Source organism: Panthera leo, chromosome B2, assembly GCF_018350215.1.
Source record: "Panthera leo isolate Ple1 chromosome B2, P.leo_Ple1_pat1.1, whole genome shotgun sequence".
NCBI lineage: Eukaryota > Metazoa > Chordata > Mammalia > Carnivora > Felidae > Panthera > Panthera leo.
In genome coordinates this window covers 2,554,508-2,571,440 of record NC_056683.1, presented here as the reverse complement: position 1 = coordinate 2,571,440, position 16,933 = coordinate 2,554,508, and the positions used below count along the sequence as shown (strand labels likewise).

General features: G+C 41.6%; 1 protein-coding gene across 2 annotated transcripts; it reads left to right on the top strand.

Annotated features, from left to right (window-relative positions):
• Positions 1-9,232: 9,232 nt before the first annotated feature.
• LOC122219366 (putative olfactory receptor 2B8) lies at positions 9,233-15,913 on the top strand. Of its 2 annotated transcripts, XM_042937597.1 has the most exons (2): positions 9,233-9,240; positions 14,931-15,913. In XM_042937597.1, the coding sequence occupies exons 1-2, from the start codon at positions 9,233-9,235 to the stop codon at positions 15,865-15,867; spliced, it is 945 nt and encodes a 314-aa protein (XP_042793531.1). In that variant the 3' UTR covers positions 15,868-15,913. The 2 variants fall into 2 exon arrangements, with proteins under 2 accessions (XP_042793531.1, XP_042793530.1); XM_042937596.1 differs by lacking the exon at positions 9,233-9,240 and having other exon boundaries at positions 14,903-15,913.
• The last annotated feature ends 1,020 nt before the right edge of the window (positions 15,914-16,933 follow it).

The window sequence follows — 16,933 nt, the reverse complement described above, 5'->3', positions numbered from 1 at the left end:
ACAGAGGACAAGTAACCGCCTAGACCACCCCAGCTACACTAGCTTTCATCTGTGCTTACCTAGATGTTTTACAAAGCAGTTAAGATTGTCTTCACATTTGCCCAAATATTCACATATACAGCTATAAGGAGGAACCATTCAGTTATTAATTTTAAATGTGAATGAATTCTGGCTGGGGGATGCGGCACTGACACGGACTGGGCTGTTGAGCAGGATTCTTCCAGACATCAGGGTTAGAATCCCAGTGGAGCACTGGGGAGGTGCCTATTGAGCAGAGTGGGAAACCCCGGGGCACTCGCACCCACGCGACACTGCCAGGTTGGCCTGAACAGAGTGGCTCGTGACACCCGGTCTGGGGAGCAGAGACTGGGGTGGCACCATTGTTCTCCCCATCACCATACGCCCGGGCTTCAGGGATGGGACATCAGGGCCACAGAGGAGGTAGGTCCCATACACCAAACCCTGACCGCACCCCACCTGCTAACTGAAGATCCACAGGATCGGCATTGACACTGACCGAACCAGACGGCCCCTCCCCCAGGTCAGCGCTGTCACCGGCTCCAAGGCGCCATCAGATATCGGTCCAGCCCTTTTACATTTTCTGATTTGATTGTTGGAAAATTCTTATTATACATATATTATTTTTTTTCCTTTTCTTCCTCTTATTTCTTCCCTTCTCGATCCTAGTTATTAGTTACTTTAAGCAGACATTTTTAATCTATTCTGTCTATACCCCTTGTGTATCGCCTTTTTATTTTCCTCTCTCTCTGGATTAAGCTATGTAGTTTCTCTGATTCTCTCCTGGGTCATTTTTTTCCCGTTTTTTCCTTTACTTTTTCCCCTCCCCTGTCATTTCTCTCTTTGTGCGGGATAAGGTTTCTTCCACCACCACTCCCGCCCTTTTAATATTTTTCCAGGGTTACTTTAATGAACACATCAAACCATACCTGGTGGAAGGTCCAAATCACCACTATAAGTATGGACATTAAGAAACAAGACTCACAACAACAGAGAGCAAGCAACACGCTCAAAAAGACCCCATGAAGTGCCAGGCCCTGGACAGCATTATGACCCCTTTATAAGACAGTAGTGCTCGCTGGTGCAGGACACATAACAAATTGTTAAAATACATAAAGGACAGAAAACTAGCCAAAATGACAAAAAGGAAGAATTCTCCTCAAAAGAAATTCCAGGGAAAATGACACCTAGAGAATTGCTCACAACTGATATAAACAATATATCTGATTGAGAGTTTTACATAATAATCATAAGATTAATCGCCGGGCTTGAAAAGCGCATAGGAGATAGCAGAGAATCTATTGCTGCAGACATCAGGGAACTAAGAAATAGTTATGATGGATCAAGAAATGCTGTGAATGACATGTAAAATAAACTAGAGGCAGTGACAGCAAGGAAGGAGAAAGCAGAGGGGAAAAATTAGTGAAACAGATGTTAAAGTAACGGAAAAAGAGGAAGCTGTGAAAGAGAGAAATAAGAAAATAAGAGCCCATGAGGGCTCTCATTAGAAATATGAGATTCAAAGAAACGTAGTAATAGTCCATATAATCAGAGTTCCAGAGGAAGAGGAAGAGATTGAGAAAGGGGCAGAAGGTTTACCTGAACAAATTATAGCTTAGAACTTCCCTCATCTGCTGAAGGAAGCAGACAGCCACATCCAGGAGGCACAGGGAACTCCCTTCAGATTCAACAGGAGTGGGCCTTCTCCATGGCATATCATTATGAAAATGGCAAAACACAAAGACAAAGAGAGCCTTCTGAAAGCAGCTAGGGACAAACAGGCCTTAGCCCACAAGGATAGACACATAAGGGTAGTACACACCTGTCCACTGAAACTTGGCAGGCCAGAAGGGAGTGGCAGGAAGTATTCAATGTGCTGAATAGGAAAAACATGCAGCCAAGAATCCTTTATCCAGCAAGGCAGTCCGTCACTCAGAATGGAAGGAAAGATACAGGCTTTCCAACACAAACAAAAACTGAAGGAGTTCATGACCACTAAACAAACCCTGCAAGAGATCCTGAAGGGCATTTTGTGAGTGGAACTCTGCAAAGACTACAAAGGACTAGAGACATCTCCAGAAACATGAAACCTGCAGATAACACAATGACACTAAATCCATAGCTTTCAATAATAACTCTGAATGTACACAGACTAAATGCCCCAATCAAAATACATAGGATATCAGAATGGATAAAAAATGAGACCCATCTATATGTTGTCTATAAGAGGTCTATTTTAGACCTGAGGACACCTTCAACTTGAAAGTCAGGGGATGGAGAACCATCTATCATGCCACTGGAAGTCAAAAGAATGCTGGAGTAGCCATCCTTATATCAGAAAAACTAGGTTTTAATCTAAAGACTGAAACAAGAGGCGAAGACGGGCATTATATCATAATTACAGGGTCTATCCAAAAAGAAGAGCTAACATTTGTAAATGTTTATGCCCCCAACTTTAAAGAACCCGAATGTATAAACCCATTAGTGATAAACATGCATGAACTGATTGGTAAGAATACGGTAATTACAGGAAATTTTAACACTCCACTAACAACAATGGAGAAATCCTGTAGGCAGAAACTCAAGAAAGAAACAATCAACAAAGAAGTTAAAGGCCCGATAGACTGGACAGATATATTCAGAAAATTTCATCCAAAAGCAGCAGAACACACATTCTTGTTGAGTACATATGGTAATTTTCCAAGATAGATCACATGCTGGCTCACAAAACAGCCCTCACTAAATATAAAAGAATTGAGATCATACCATAATCTCAAAGCTAGGAAACTTGAAATAAACCACAAGAAAAAATTTGGAAAGCCTCCAAATGTAGGCAGGTTAAAGCACATCCTACTAAAGAATGAATGGGTCAACCAAGCAACTAAAGAAGAAATTTAAAAAATGCATGGAAGCAAATGAAAATGAAAACATGACAGTCCAACCCATTTAGAATGCAGCAAAGGCTGTCCTAGAGGAAAATTCATTGCAATCCAGGCCTATCTCAAGAAACAAGAAAAATCCCAAATATAAAACCTAACTGCACACCTAAAGGAAGTAGAAACAGAAGAGAAAAGAAATCCCAAAGCTTGCTGAAGAAGAGAAATAAGAAAGTTGAGAGCAGAAATAAACAATATGGAATCCAAATAAACACAGTAGAACATATCAATGAGTCTAAGAGTTATTTTGGAAGAAATAAACAAAATTGATAAACCCCTAGCTAGAGTGCTCAAACTGAAAAAGAGAGAACCCAAAGAAATAAAGTCACGATTGAAAGAGGAGAGATCACAACTATCACCACAGAAATACAGACAATTATTAGAGAATACTATGAAAAAGTATATGCCAACAAGTCGGACAACCTGGGAGAAATGGACCAACACACTACCAAAACTCATACGGGAAGAAATAAGAAATTTGAACAGACCCATAATCAGTGAGGAAATTGACACAGTTATCAAAAATCTCCCAACAAATAAGAGTCCTGGGCCAGATGGCTTCCCTAGGGAATTCTACCAGACATTTAAAGCATAGTTAATAACTATCCTTCTCAGGTGGTTGCAAAAAATAGACATAGAAGGAAAGCTCCCAGACTGACTCTATGAAACCAGCATGACCTTGATTCCCAAACCAGACAGACACCCCACTAAAAGGAGAATTACAGGGATGCAAAAATTCTCAACAAGATACTAGCAAATCGAGTTCAACAGTATATTAAAAGAATTATTCACAATGATCAAGTGGGAGTCATTCCTGGGCTGCAGGCCTGGTTCAATACTTGCAAGTCATTCAGTGTGATACATCAGATCAATAGAAGCAAGGATAAGAAACATATGATCCTGTCAAATGATGCAGAAAAACCATTTGACAAAATACAGCATTCTTTCTTAATAAATACCCTCAAGAAAGTGGGGATAGAAGGAGTATAACTTAACATCATAAAAGCCATATATGAAAAGCCCACAGCTAATATCATCCTCAATGGGGAAAAACGAGAGCTTTCCCCGTGAGATCAGGAACACGACAGGGATGTCCACTCCTTCCACTGTTGTTTAACACAGTGTTGGAAGTCCTATCCTCAGGAATCAGACAACAAAAAGAAATAAAAGGCATCCAAATTAGCAAAGAAGATGTCAACCTGTCACTTTTCACAGAGGACATGATACTCTACATGGAAAACCTGAAAGACTCCATCAAAAAGCTTCTAGAGCTGACCCATGAATTCTGCAAAGTTTCAGGATATAAAATCAATGTACAGATATCAGTTGCATTTCTATGCACCAATAATGAGGCAGCAGAAAGAGAAATCAAGAAATCAATCCCATTTACAATTGCATCAGGAACCATAAAATACCTAGGAATAAACTTAACCAAAGATGTAAAATACCTGTATGCTGAAAACTATGGAAAATGTATGAAAGAATATGAAGCATACATGAAGGAATGGAACAACATTCCACGCCCATGGATTGGAACAACAAATATTGTTAAAATGTCAGCACAACCCAAACCATTCTACACATTCAATGCAATCCCAATCAAAATTGCACCGGCATTCTTCTCAGAACAGGAACAAACAATCCTAAAATTTGTATTGAAACACGAAACACCCCGAAGAGCCAAAGTTATGTTGAAAAAGAAAACCAATGAGGGAGGCATCATGATTCCTGACTTTAGCCTCTACTACAAAGCTGTAATCATCCAGACAGTAGGGTACTGGCACAAAAACAGACACATAGAACAGTGGCACAGAAGAGAGAACCCAGAACTGGACTCACAAATCTATGGCCAACTAATATCCACAAAGCAGGATAGAGCATCGTATGGAAAAAAGACAGCCTCTTTAGCAAATGGTGCTGGCAGAACTGGACAGCAACACGCAGAAGAATGAAACTAGAGCACTTTCTTACACCATACTAAAAATAAACTCAAAATGGATGAAAGAACTAACTGTGAGACAGGAAACAGTCAAAACCCTAGAGGAGAAAGTAGGCAACAACCTCTTTGACCTCAGCCACAGCAATTTCTTACTCAACTTGTCTCTAAAAGCAAGGGAATTAAAAGCAAAAATGAACTACTGGGACCTCATCAAGATAAAAAGCTTCTGCACTGCAAAGAAAACAATCAACACAACTACAAGACAAGCAACGGAATGGGAGAAGATGTTTGCAAATGACCTATCGGATAAATGGTTAGTATCCAAAACCTATAAAGAACTTTCAACACTCAACATCCCAAACACAAATAATGCAGTCAAGACATGGGCAAAACACATGAATAGACACTTTGACAAAGACATCCAGATGCCAACAGACGCATAACAAAAATGCTCAATGTCACTCATCATCAGGGAAATACAAATCAAAACCACACTGAGATACCACCTCACGCCAGTCAGAGTGGCTAAATTTAAGACCTCAGGCAAAAACAGGTGTTGGTGAGGATGTGGACAAATGGGAACTCTTTTGCACTGTTGGTGGGAACACAAACTGGTGCAGCCACTCTGAAAGCAGTGTGGAGATTTCTCAAAAAGTTAAAAATAGAACTACCCTACGACCCAACCGTAGCACTACCAGGTATTTATCCAAAGAACACAGGAGTGCTGATGCATAGGAACACATGCACCCACATGTTTATCGCAGTGCTTTCAACAATAGCCAAATTTTGGAAAGTGCCCAAATGTCCATCAACTGGTGAATGGATAAAGAAGATGTGATTTATATATACAATGGAATATACTTGGCAATGAGAAAGATTTTAATCTTGCCATTTGCAACAACGTGGATGGAATTGGAGGGCATTACGCTAAGTGAAAGAAGTCAGTCAGAGAAAGACATTAATTTTTTTTAATTTTTTGGTAAGTTTATTTATTTATTTTCAGAGAGGGAGACCATGAGCATGGAATGGACAGAGAGAGGGAGAGAGAGGATCCCAAGCAGGATCTGTGCTGTCAGCACAGAGCCTGATGTGGGGCATGAACCCCCGAGCCATGGGATCACGACCGCAGCAGAAGCCAAGAGTCGGATGCTCAACCAACTGAGCCACCCATGTGCCTCCAGATCTCATTCTTTTGTGAATCACAGGAATAAAAGGTACACTACAGAAATTATAGTCAATGATATTGTAATCATGTTGTATGGTCACAGATGGCGGCTACAGTTCTGACCACAGCACAGCATATAGGATAGCTGAATCAATGTTGTACACCTGAAACTAATGCACATTGTGTGTCAATTATATTTAGATTAACAAACTCATTTTTAAGAAAGATGTCATTCCTTTTTAGGGCTGAGTAATGTAGAACTAAGATTGTAACACAAGTGTCTGAATGTATCAGGATAGGTGTAAATGTCCTCACTTTTGAAATATAAATTTTATTTAAGGGGTTGTTAAAAGTCACAATAATAAGTAATATGAAGGCTGTCTGTATGCTGCTATGCGTTCATGGATCTTTGTACACGCACAAGCATTGTGGGGGTTGTGCATAGTTACAAGTGATTGTCACTTAGAAGTAAATTCAAAATCGTCTTGAGGTGCCTCAGTGGCTCAGTCAGTTAAACGTTGGAGTCTTGATTTGGGCTCAGGTCAGGATCTCATGGTTTGTGAGATTGAGCCTCGTGTTGGGCTCTGGGCTGACAGTGAGGAGCTTGCTGGGATTGTCTCTCTCTGTCAACCTCTCTCTCTGCCACCTTCCCTGCTCATGTTCACTCTCTCTCTCAAGATAAATAAATAAACTTAAAAAAAATTCAAAAGTGTCTTTTCACTACGATTCACCTTAAGAATAAGGGTTATGGGGCGCCTGGGTGGCTCAGTTGGTTGAGCGTCCAACTTCGGCTCAGGTCATGATCTCACAGTCCGTGAGTTCGAGCCCCGCGTCGGGCTCTGTGCTGACAGCTCAGAGCCTGGAGCCTGTTTCGGATTCTGCGTCTCCCTCTCTCTCTGACCCTCCCCCGTTCATGCTCTGTCTCTCTCTGTCTCAAAAATAAATAAACATTAAAAAAAAATTTTAAAAAAAAAGAATAAGGGTTATACCCTGGTGGGACGTTTAAATAGCTACTTTTCCAATTAAAAACTTCAAGTAGACATTGCTAGACATCGCTTTGGAACAATACATAAAATGAACGTTAACAAAAGCAAACATGAACTATTGAGACTTCATCAACATAAGAAGCTGGTGCACAGTGAAGGACACAATCAACACAACTCAGAGCAGCATATGAAATGGGAGAAGATATTTGCAAATGGCATTCAGATAAAGGGTTAGTATCCCAAACCCATGAAGAACTTATGAAACTCACTAGCCCCCCCCCCCACAAAACCCCAAATAATCCAGTGAAGAAATGGGCAGAAGACATGAATAGATACTTTTCCAAAGAAGACATCCAGATGGCCAACAGACTCTTCAAAAAATAATCAACATCATTCATCATCAGGGAAATGCAAATCAAAACCACAATGAGATACGACCTCACACCTGTCACAGTGTCTGAAATGAACAAGTCAGGAAACAACAGATGTCTTTTTAATTTAAATTTTAGTTAGTTAACTTACAGTGCAATATTAGTTTCAGGAGTAGAATTCAGTGATTCATCACTTACATAGAACACGCAGTGCTCATCACAACAAGTGCTCTCCTGATACCCATCATCTCTCTAGCCCATCCCCACCCACCTTCCCTCCATCAATGCTCAGTTTGTTCTCTATGGTGAAGAGTCTCTCGTGGTTTGTCTGCCTTTATTCTCTTCCTCCAGCCCTTCCCATATGTTCATTCCTTTTCTCTCTTAAATTCCACTTCTGAGTGAAATCATATGGTACTTTTCTTTTTCCGATTTATTTCACTGAGCATAATACATTCTAGCTCCATCCACATCATTGAAAATGGCAAGATATCATTATTTTTGATGGCTGAGTGATATTCCATTGTGTATATATACACCATGTCTTCTTTATCCACCCACCTATCAATGGACACACCTGTTAGAATGGATAGAATCAAAAAGACAGGAGACAAATTGTGGTGGCCAGGATGTGGAGAAAGGAACCCTTGGGCACTGTTGGTAGGAACATAAATTGGTGCAGCCCCTGTGGAAAACAGTAGGCTGGGTCCTCAAAGAATTAAAAACAGAACTACCATATAATCCAGCAATCCCACTCCTGGGCTTTTATCCAAAGGAAATGACTCATTATCTGAAAGAGATGTCTGCACTCCCATATTCATAGCAGTATTATTCACTATCCCAAAGTATGGAAACAACTAAGTTTCCACCGGGGAATGAATGAATAAAGAAATTGTGGTGTGTATATACAATGGAATATCATTCAGCCTTTAACAAAGAGGAAATCCGGTCATTTATGACAACATGGATGTACCTGGAGGACATTAAGCTAAGAGAAATAAGCCAGACAGAGAAAGACAAATACCACGTGATATCCTTCACATGTAGGAGGGAAAAAGTACAACTCCTAGAAACAGAATAATAAAAAAGTGTCTGCCAGGGGCTGGGGAATGGGAGGGGGGAATAAAGAGAAGTTGATAAAATGGTACAGACTTTCAGTTATAAGACGAAAAAGGTCTGGCGATCTAACATGTAGCACGGTGACTATCATTGGTACCACTGTATTGTACAGAGAATAGACTTAAATGTTCTCACACAGAAGCAAAAAGATAAACATAAAGATGGATGTGTTAATTAACTCAATGGGCAAATCCTTTCACAAGGTATATGTGTAACATCATGCTGTACATGTTAAAAATCTTAGTTTTATTTGTCAATTATGCCTCCTTAAAGGTGAGGGGGGAAAAGACTGATGTTTTTGGTAACAAACAGCAGAATTAAACAGCATGTTTAAGAACCATCATAGCATAAGGTTATGTATTGGAGATATGAAATTTTTTGCATAATAAAAACCACTTATTAAAAATTACACAGAAAAAGAAAGTGATCCTTGAGCAATGTCTTGAATTAGTAATGGAACATGGTGTATGGGAAATTGGGACAAGAGAGTACCTTTCAAATGAAGCAAAGTAATAGAATAATAAATGCATAATAGAATGCTGGCCCCAAGCTGATATGGTGTATCCAGTGATTAATACATTGTGGGTTTGTTCCCACAACTAGAGGGTCCATAGAACAAATACACCTTCATATGTTAAAGGTGTGCCTTTTATTTAATCTTGCAGACAATGGTTGCCAAAAGTATTTTTAAGCAAGGAATGATGTGGTTGTGTTGCTTTGAGGAAAAATAATTCAGATAATGCTGTAGAAGCTTAGAGTTGGTTTGGTTGGAAGATCGCTTAAGAAATAAATTAAATGGTTTGGGCAAGGATACAAAGATCTTACCAACACATGGATAACAACTGACAAATGTGTGCTGGAGAGTGAATGTATTCTGAAATATGTCAGAGAGAATGAACAAGGCTTAGGTGCAGTGTTAGGATGAAAATGGAGGGAAGAATCAAGAATACTTAAGGGGAGGGGTGCTGGAGTGGCTCAGTTGGTTAAGTGTCCGACTCTTTGTTTCGGCTCAGGTCATGATCCCATAGTTCATGAGATCAAGCCCTGCATTGGGTTCCGGGCTGATGGCATGGATCCTGCTTGGAATTCTCTCTACCCCCCTCCCCCTTCGTAGCTAATGCTTTATCTCTTTCTATCAAAACAAATAAATTAATTAAAAAAATAATAGTTCAAGGGGTTCTCACTGAGGTTACTGAGGGTTTTGTATTGAGATTCTGAAATCCTAACCTGCAGAATAGTAGTTGTTTTCAGAACATGGAACATCAGAAATTTTAGAGTTCACAAATAATCCACATGTATATAGCCAAGATTCCATTTGCTTTAGGATGGAACTCAAGAGGGGGTGTAAACTGTGGATGTGGATTGCAGATTTATTGACAAAGATTTCTAGATAGACGGTAGTTCAAGCCATGGAAATGACAATGTAGCTCAGGAACAGTGTAGAGAGAGAAGAGAAGCAAGGATAGAACATTAGGAAATGAAAACGTTGAAGTTTGTGCCCAGTGAGAAAGAAATGAGAATCAAGGGCCCACAAAATAACAGGAAAAGAGAGAGAAGCCAATGGACAGCACAGTTTCATGAAGGAGGAGGACGAGGTTAACGCCATATTACATCAATTAAGACAACGGTGAGCTCATCTGCTTTGTGCAATGGAAGAACAGTAAAAGTTTTACAGAAAACCGCTTCAACAGAGTGGTAGGGGGAGAAGGAACAAAGAACATTTGGAAGTGATGATAGAAGGAGAAAAAGCATGAATACTTTGTGTCCGGTCACAAAAAGATGAAATTAATGGAAGAGGACAGCTAGAAGTAAATGGGGCAGAGAGACGGTCTTAAGTCCAATTTTATTTTTCTTATAGGATAGAGGAGCATATGTTCAGATGATGAACAAACAGATAGTGGGATATAAGAAGTTGAAGAACGAAGAGAGATCATAGGGTAAAAAGGTCTCATAAAGTTGGAAGGTAATAGAGTTGATTACACCATTGGAAAATAATTTTCTTCAGTGACTCATAACAAAGAAAGGATATGACTAACATGAGGGGGAAAGGCTCAGGAATTTCCTCTTCTAAGTAGGAAAAGATGACAGTTCTGAAAACAAGGGGGGGACTCTAAAGACTGGCCCTGGGGATATAATGTACAGTATGGGAGCTACAGTCAATAACACTATCTTGTATACTTGGAAATTGCTAAGAGAAGAGATCTTAGGAGTTCTCCTCACAAGAAAAAAAAGGCCACTATGTGCAGGAACAGATGTTATCCAGACTTCTTGTGGTGATCATTCCACAATATATACCAGGATCGAATCATTATGTTGTATGCCTCAAACTACAAGTACGTTGTATGAAAATTGTACCTCAACTTGTACGTTGTACCTCAACTTGTACCTCAAAATGGTACCAAACAAAAAGTAGTGTAACCAATAGTATTAAATAGTATTGGTAAATGGAAGATAAGAAGAGACAGTCGTTTCACTCCTAGTCAATTTGGTGGGAAAAGATTGACTACCTGCTCATCTCCAGAGCCTCCCTTCCTCTTTGGCGCTCCCTGGGGAGCCAAACTCTATACTTTGACTGAGGCTAATGAGGTACATTGGGCAGGACCCTCCTGGGGCCACTAAAAATACACACATCCTCAGTCCCTAGAGCACGTACTTTGACTTTGGTGGCTTACAAAAAAATATCCCCCAGATATAATACTAGCCCTTTCATTCATGGGCAGATTCCACAGAGTTCACAGATTCCAAAGTGTGTTTAGCTGCAGGCCCCACCGTCCACGCTCAACTACACCTCCTCGCATGTGCCAAAACACTCTGCAATGAGTGGACGATCTTCCAGGTAAACCCTGGGGATGACAGAACCTATGCTAGCAGTCATGATGGAGAGAAGCGTTACTACCTTGAACAGAGCCTGAGCAGTGAGTAATTGTGTCTGCCCTTGCCTCTCAGAGTCACCATTTTCAAGGTTTGTCCTGTTGAAAGTTGCCATATTGTAAATTCACAAATCTGTTTTTATTCTAAGGGTTCTGTTCTACCTATTAGATCCCCTAACACTTTCCTACAGATCAATGACCACACACCACTGGGAAGTGTCTAAGTGTCCTAGCTGTCACGGGGACAGTGGTCATATACTTTCATCTGCAGGACCTTCCCTTTCCCATCCATATGCCAATCTCTTCACTTCATACAACTGTAGTGGTTCTTCAAAGACCAGTGGCTGCTTCCAAAAGTTAGGTGGATATCTGTAATCTCTGTTATTCTTCCTTGGAAGGAGAGGCCATGCTCTTACTCTAACACTCATTCAAATGTTACTAAGAAGATGTGAGAGTCTTTCCTTTGCTGCTGATTCCTTGCACGCAGGAAGTTGATGGTGCTGCCTGCAGAACTGGTGTCTGTGGGTGAGTTGCTCTTTCCTGACAGTAAGTTCTAGATGGTAGAGCAATGTGACCTCCAGGTTAGCTGATTACCACTTCACTGGAGAGTGAAAGACTGTAAGTGTTTTCTCTTCCAGCGCAAACCAAATGCTCGGTGGCAGATCCCACAAGCATGGAATCTGTGTTTATGTTTCAGATCTGTGAGTGTAACAAACAGGTCTATAGGACAATTGGCTTCATTGGATATTCATGCCAGATGTGGGGAGTCAGTTTTTCCTATTACTGTAGGCTTCAGCTCCAGGAATAAGAGAATACGAGAACTTGAAATCAGATAGAACTCATAGCTGCATCTTGGTCTTACCACTGCATGCAGGTATTTATTTATAATAAAGAACTGTTATCATTTCACAGGCATATGTATATTCTACTATTGCAATTCGGTTGAATTGTGACCCTTGCAAACCTCCCCCACCAGAAAAGTGGTTGAAACCCTAAACCTCAGTTCAGATTAATATGGGACTTTATGTGAAAACAAGGTTCCTGCAAACATATTCAAGTTCAGATGAGGTTACACTCAATCAGGGCATGCTCTAACACAAAGTGACTGGTATTTCTATAAGAAGGACAGAGTAGACAGGTGAAGGAGATGCCATCTGCCTACAGAGGCAGTAGTTGAAATCCTGCAGCCACAACTCAACGAAACCCCAGAACTGCCAGCAAAAGAGCCACCAGAGACTAGAAAGGTCCAAAGATGTATATTCTCCCCGACAGGTTTCAGAAGCCCTGCCAGTATCTTCATGTTGGACTTGTGTCCTCCTGACATATGAGACAGTGCATTCCTGCTGTCCTGAGGACGGACCTGGTTAGTGGACCTTGGTTATCAAGCCTAGGAAAATAATACAGCATATGGAAATTCATGTGAAAATGTTTATGTCAACTTAATTCTTCCCTTCTAGGCACGATGCATTTTACACACTTCCTAGCAGAATATATGTTTTCTCGGTTCCGATCACTTTCTCTGCATCACTGAGAAGAACAAAATCATTGAGAATCAAGTTCTTGGCTGAGTGATGAGCTGTTTTGTTGATCTCCCAGAAATATTGTAAACCCTGTGGGAGCCTTCTTCTGGGCACCACGATGGCCTGCAGAAGCCCCTTCTCTCACCCTTACAGCATATGGATAGAGGGAAGATGCAGAGGTAAGTCCCAATAACATGTGACAAATTCTACTGACTAGTGCCCTTTGTATGATTCTGGATATTTGGGACCAAGGCCTGATCTAGTGGAAGATATAGACGCTAAGAGCCAGGCTGTTGCTACAGACAAGCAAGGACTGAGGAGGCTTCTTCAATATGGGACAATGGATCTTTTGGAACATAAACCTCCCAGGGTTCGACAAAGAGCTAAAATCATCATAACTCCTATTTCTCATTGAAAGCTAGAAACATCATGTCGTTTATTTGAAGGGGGCAGTTGGGGTGGGAGTGTAGTCTTGAGAATCTCAAAGGTTATTAGTGGTAGACTTATACTTATGATCCTGGTATTCTGTCTCTTACTTTACTGCATTTTTAAACTGATTTTCTCAAATTCATTTTACCCTTCAGCAACACAGCAACAACAGCCAAACAAGCAGTGAGAGGATTTAGGAATAAAAGGATAAATGGACCAAGAATCCTAAAGGAAGCATAATAGAGAGGTGACTGAAGCTCCGCTTGGCTCGTCATTGATTTTGCTACTGGAAAAGTTACATTTAAAAATATAGAGTTCTGCAAGGTTCCATACAACCTAGCTTTTGGGGAAAAAATCCTAGAATTTGAATAATCAAGACTATCTACTTGTTGTTCAGGATTTCCTTTGCTTTGCTATTGTCTCTGAGTGTCTATAAACCCTAGACTCACATTCAATAGCCTGTTCAAGTTCATAATCTTCTTTCCTATTGTGATTCATTCAACAAAGACTGTTTGGGACTCTAGTACATGCCAGATTCTTTTCAATCTCTTCATGAGATATTACTCTTGTCCAGGTTGTATTTACTATTAAACTTGCCTCACATGGCATAGGGGGAAGGGAGGTTATTTCTAAGAGCAAGCCCAGTTATTTTGCTGGAAACAGAACGATTCACGTGACGTTGGCATTTATAGGAAGTACAGACTGAGATGCTGTAAAAAATATTTCTCCACTACACTAAAAAAGTTTGAAAGGGAGTTGTAATGTGAGACAAAAGAAAATGAAACATTGGATTGATGATTTCCTGCTATGTTACTGAAATTGCTGTCAGTGATAATTAGTCAGGATTAGTCATCCTGCAAAGTGAACACTGGGCGTGATGAATTCTTCAATCATTTCCAAGATGCTTCCCAATCAATAACCACGATTTCAGGCTCCATTCCCAGCGTTCATTAGTTTATGCATCAAAATGTATTGTTCCCCTTCTATAAAATTGGTAATGGTAAATTTCTCTATCTAGGCACTTTCAGAAAACACATTTTTTCTCCCACAAATTAGAAGTAAGGGAGCGAGACGCACGTATTTCAATTCTTGATGGCAAACAAACATAGAGGGAAGGGACAGTGCAAATTTGCAGCTTACTCAGAACGACTAGATTAATTTTTTTGAGAAACTACAGTTACCTTCAGTGTTCATGCATTCACGAAAAGACAGTGTCCCTGCTGGTCAAAAGCCCAGGTTGTGGAGTCAGTCTGAAGCCTGGTGAGTGCCCCTGGGAAACTTACTGAACCTCCTTCACACTCACTTCACTCATCTAGTCAACAGAGATCAGGAACGTGCCAACCTCAGACAGTCACTGGGAGAAAGTGCACCCACATCTAGGGCAGTGCCTGAAACACAGAAGATGCTCCCGTTCAGGGGCTGTTTATCACCCCGTCGCTCCCCAACAAGGAAGGGTGTGTGCAAACTCTCAGGCCTCCACCCAGACTCCACGCGCCCACTCTGGGAAAACAGGGCTGGACTGAAGCTGCAAGAGAAAACAGGGAGTCCTGCTAACTGTGCAGACTGAGTGCCATGGAAAGAGTGAATGGCAGCACCTCCTCAGGATTCCTCCTCCTGGGCTTCTCCGACAGGCCTCAGCTGGAGACGCCTCTCTTTGTGGTCATCCTGATGGGCTACGTCCTGAGCTGCCTAGGCAATGGCACCATTATACTCCTGTCGCTGCGGGACCCTCGCCTGCACACCCCCATGTATTGCTTCCTCTCCAACCTCTCTTTCATGGACCTGTGTCTGACCACCTGCACCGTCCCTCAGACTCTGGCCAACCTCAAGGGGCGGGACAAGACTATCACCTATGGCGGCTGCGTGACCCAGCTCCTCATCGCCCTGGGGCTCGGGGGCGTGGAGTGTGTGCTCTTGTCGGTCATGGCCTATGACCGCTACGCCGCCGTGTGCCGCCCACTGCACTACCTGATCATCATGCACCCGCAGCTCTGCCTGCGCCTGGTCCTAACTGCTTGGCTCACAGGTTTCGGCAGCTCGGTGCTACAGACGGCCCTGACCATGACCCTGCCCCTGTGCGGGAGAAACCAGGTGGACCATTTCTTCTGTGAAGTGCCGGTGATGCTCAAGCTGGCCTGCGCCGACACCTCCATCATCGAAGCTGAAGTCTTTGCGGTCAGTGTCTTCTTCCTCGTGGTGCCTCTGTCGCTCATCTTAGTGTCCTACGGCCACATCACCAGGGCCGTCCTGAAGATCAAATCGGCCCGGGGCAGGCGGAAGGCCTTCGGAACCTGCGGTTCCCACCTGATGGTGGTGGTCATCTTCTTTGGCACACTCATCTCCATGTACCTCCAGCCTCCCTCCAGCTACTCGCAGGATGTCAACAAAAGCATTGCGCTCTTCTACACTCTGGTGACTCCCCTACTGAATCCCCTCATTTACACTCTGAGGAACAAGGAGGTCAAGGGGGCGCTGAGGAGACTGCTGAGAGGAACCACAGGCTCCAGAGGGAGCTAATACAGGGTTTGCAGATTCTGGGTGACTACAACCCGGTTGTCACTGAAGTCAACAAATCCTTATAAAGCACCTCCTCTGTCTAGGCCATTGTTCCACTGACTTCGACCGTGATCAGCAATCACAACACTCAGCCCTGTCTCCATGGAGCTCAGTATTCTAGTGGGGAGAACATGGGTTCAATAAAAGAATGTAAAAATAACTATGATGTATCCTCTATTGGAATGTATACAATAATGAGAATCAACAAATAATAGCTACATACGTCAGCGTGAATGCCTCTTGCAAGCACACTGCTGAGTGAAGGAAGCCAGCTGCAGAACAGTTCATACTGTTCGAATCGAATGGTATAAAATTTACTTTTAATTCATGTGAAATTCAAAAGCAGGCACAATGAATCTGTGGTATTGGAAGCCAGAATGGTGGTTGCCCAGAAGAGTCACGACTGGAAGGAGAAGTGGGGGAGGAGAATTTGGGGTTCTGCTTATATTCTGATCATGGATCTGAGCGCGGTTGATAGAAGGTGTACAACATGGGAAATGTCATCAGACTTTACCCTGACGCTACTTCCACTCTCATGTGCATGATGTACTTCGAATCACTTAATTTTAATCAGTTTGAAGCAGGCCTGATATGATCAGAATACTATGATACTAAATAATCACATAAAGATTTGTGTTCCTTTCACACGTGATTGGCTTTGTATTGCAAATGAGCTATGTTACTTCTTTCCGGTGTACTGAACCAGTAGACTATATAGTGCTTATGATCTAAATAATATTTAGTCTAGTAGAATGAACCTTACCTAACTTTCCTTCGAAGACCTCAAAAGAAGATCATTTGTACAGTGAGTTCTGGTTCTCTTCTTCCTTCTAAGTTGATTTGCAATTGTTTTATGGTGTCCATTTCATTTATTTCAGCTCGATCTTGGTTATTTCTTTCCTTCTGCCAACTTGGAGCTTATTTTGGTCTTTTCCTAGTTCTTGGAGGAGTAAAGCTAGGTCATTTATTTAAGAATATTTTGTCTTACTGTAGTCCTTTAAATGCTGTAAACATTCCCTTTAGCATT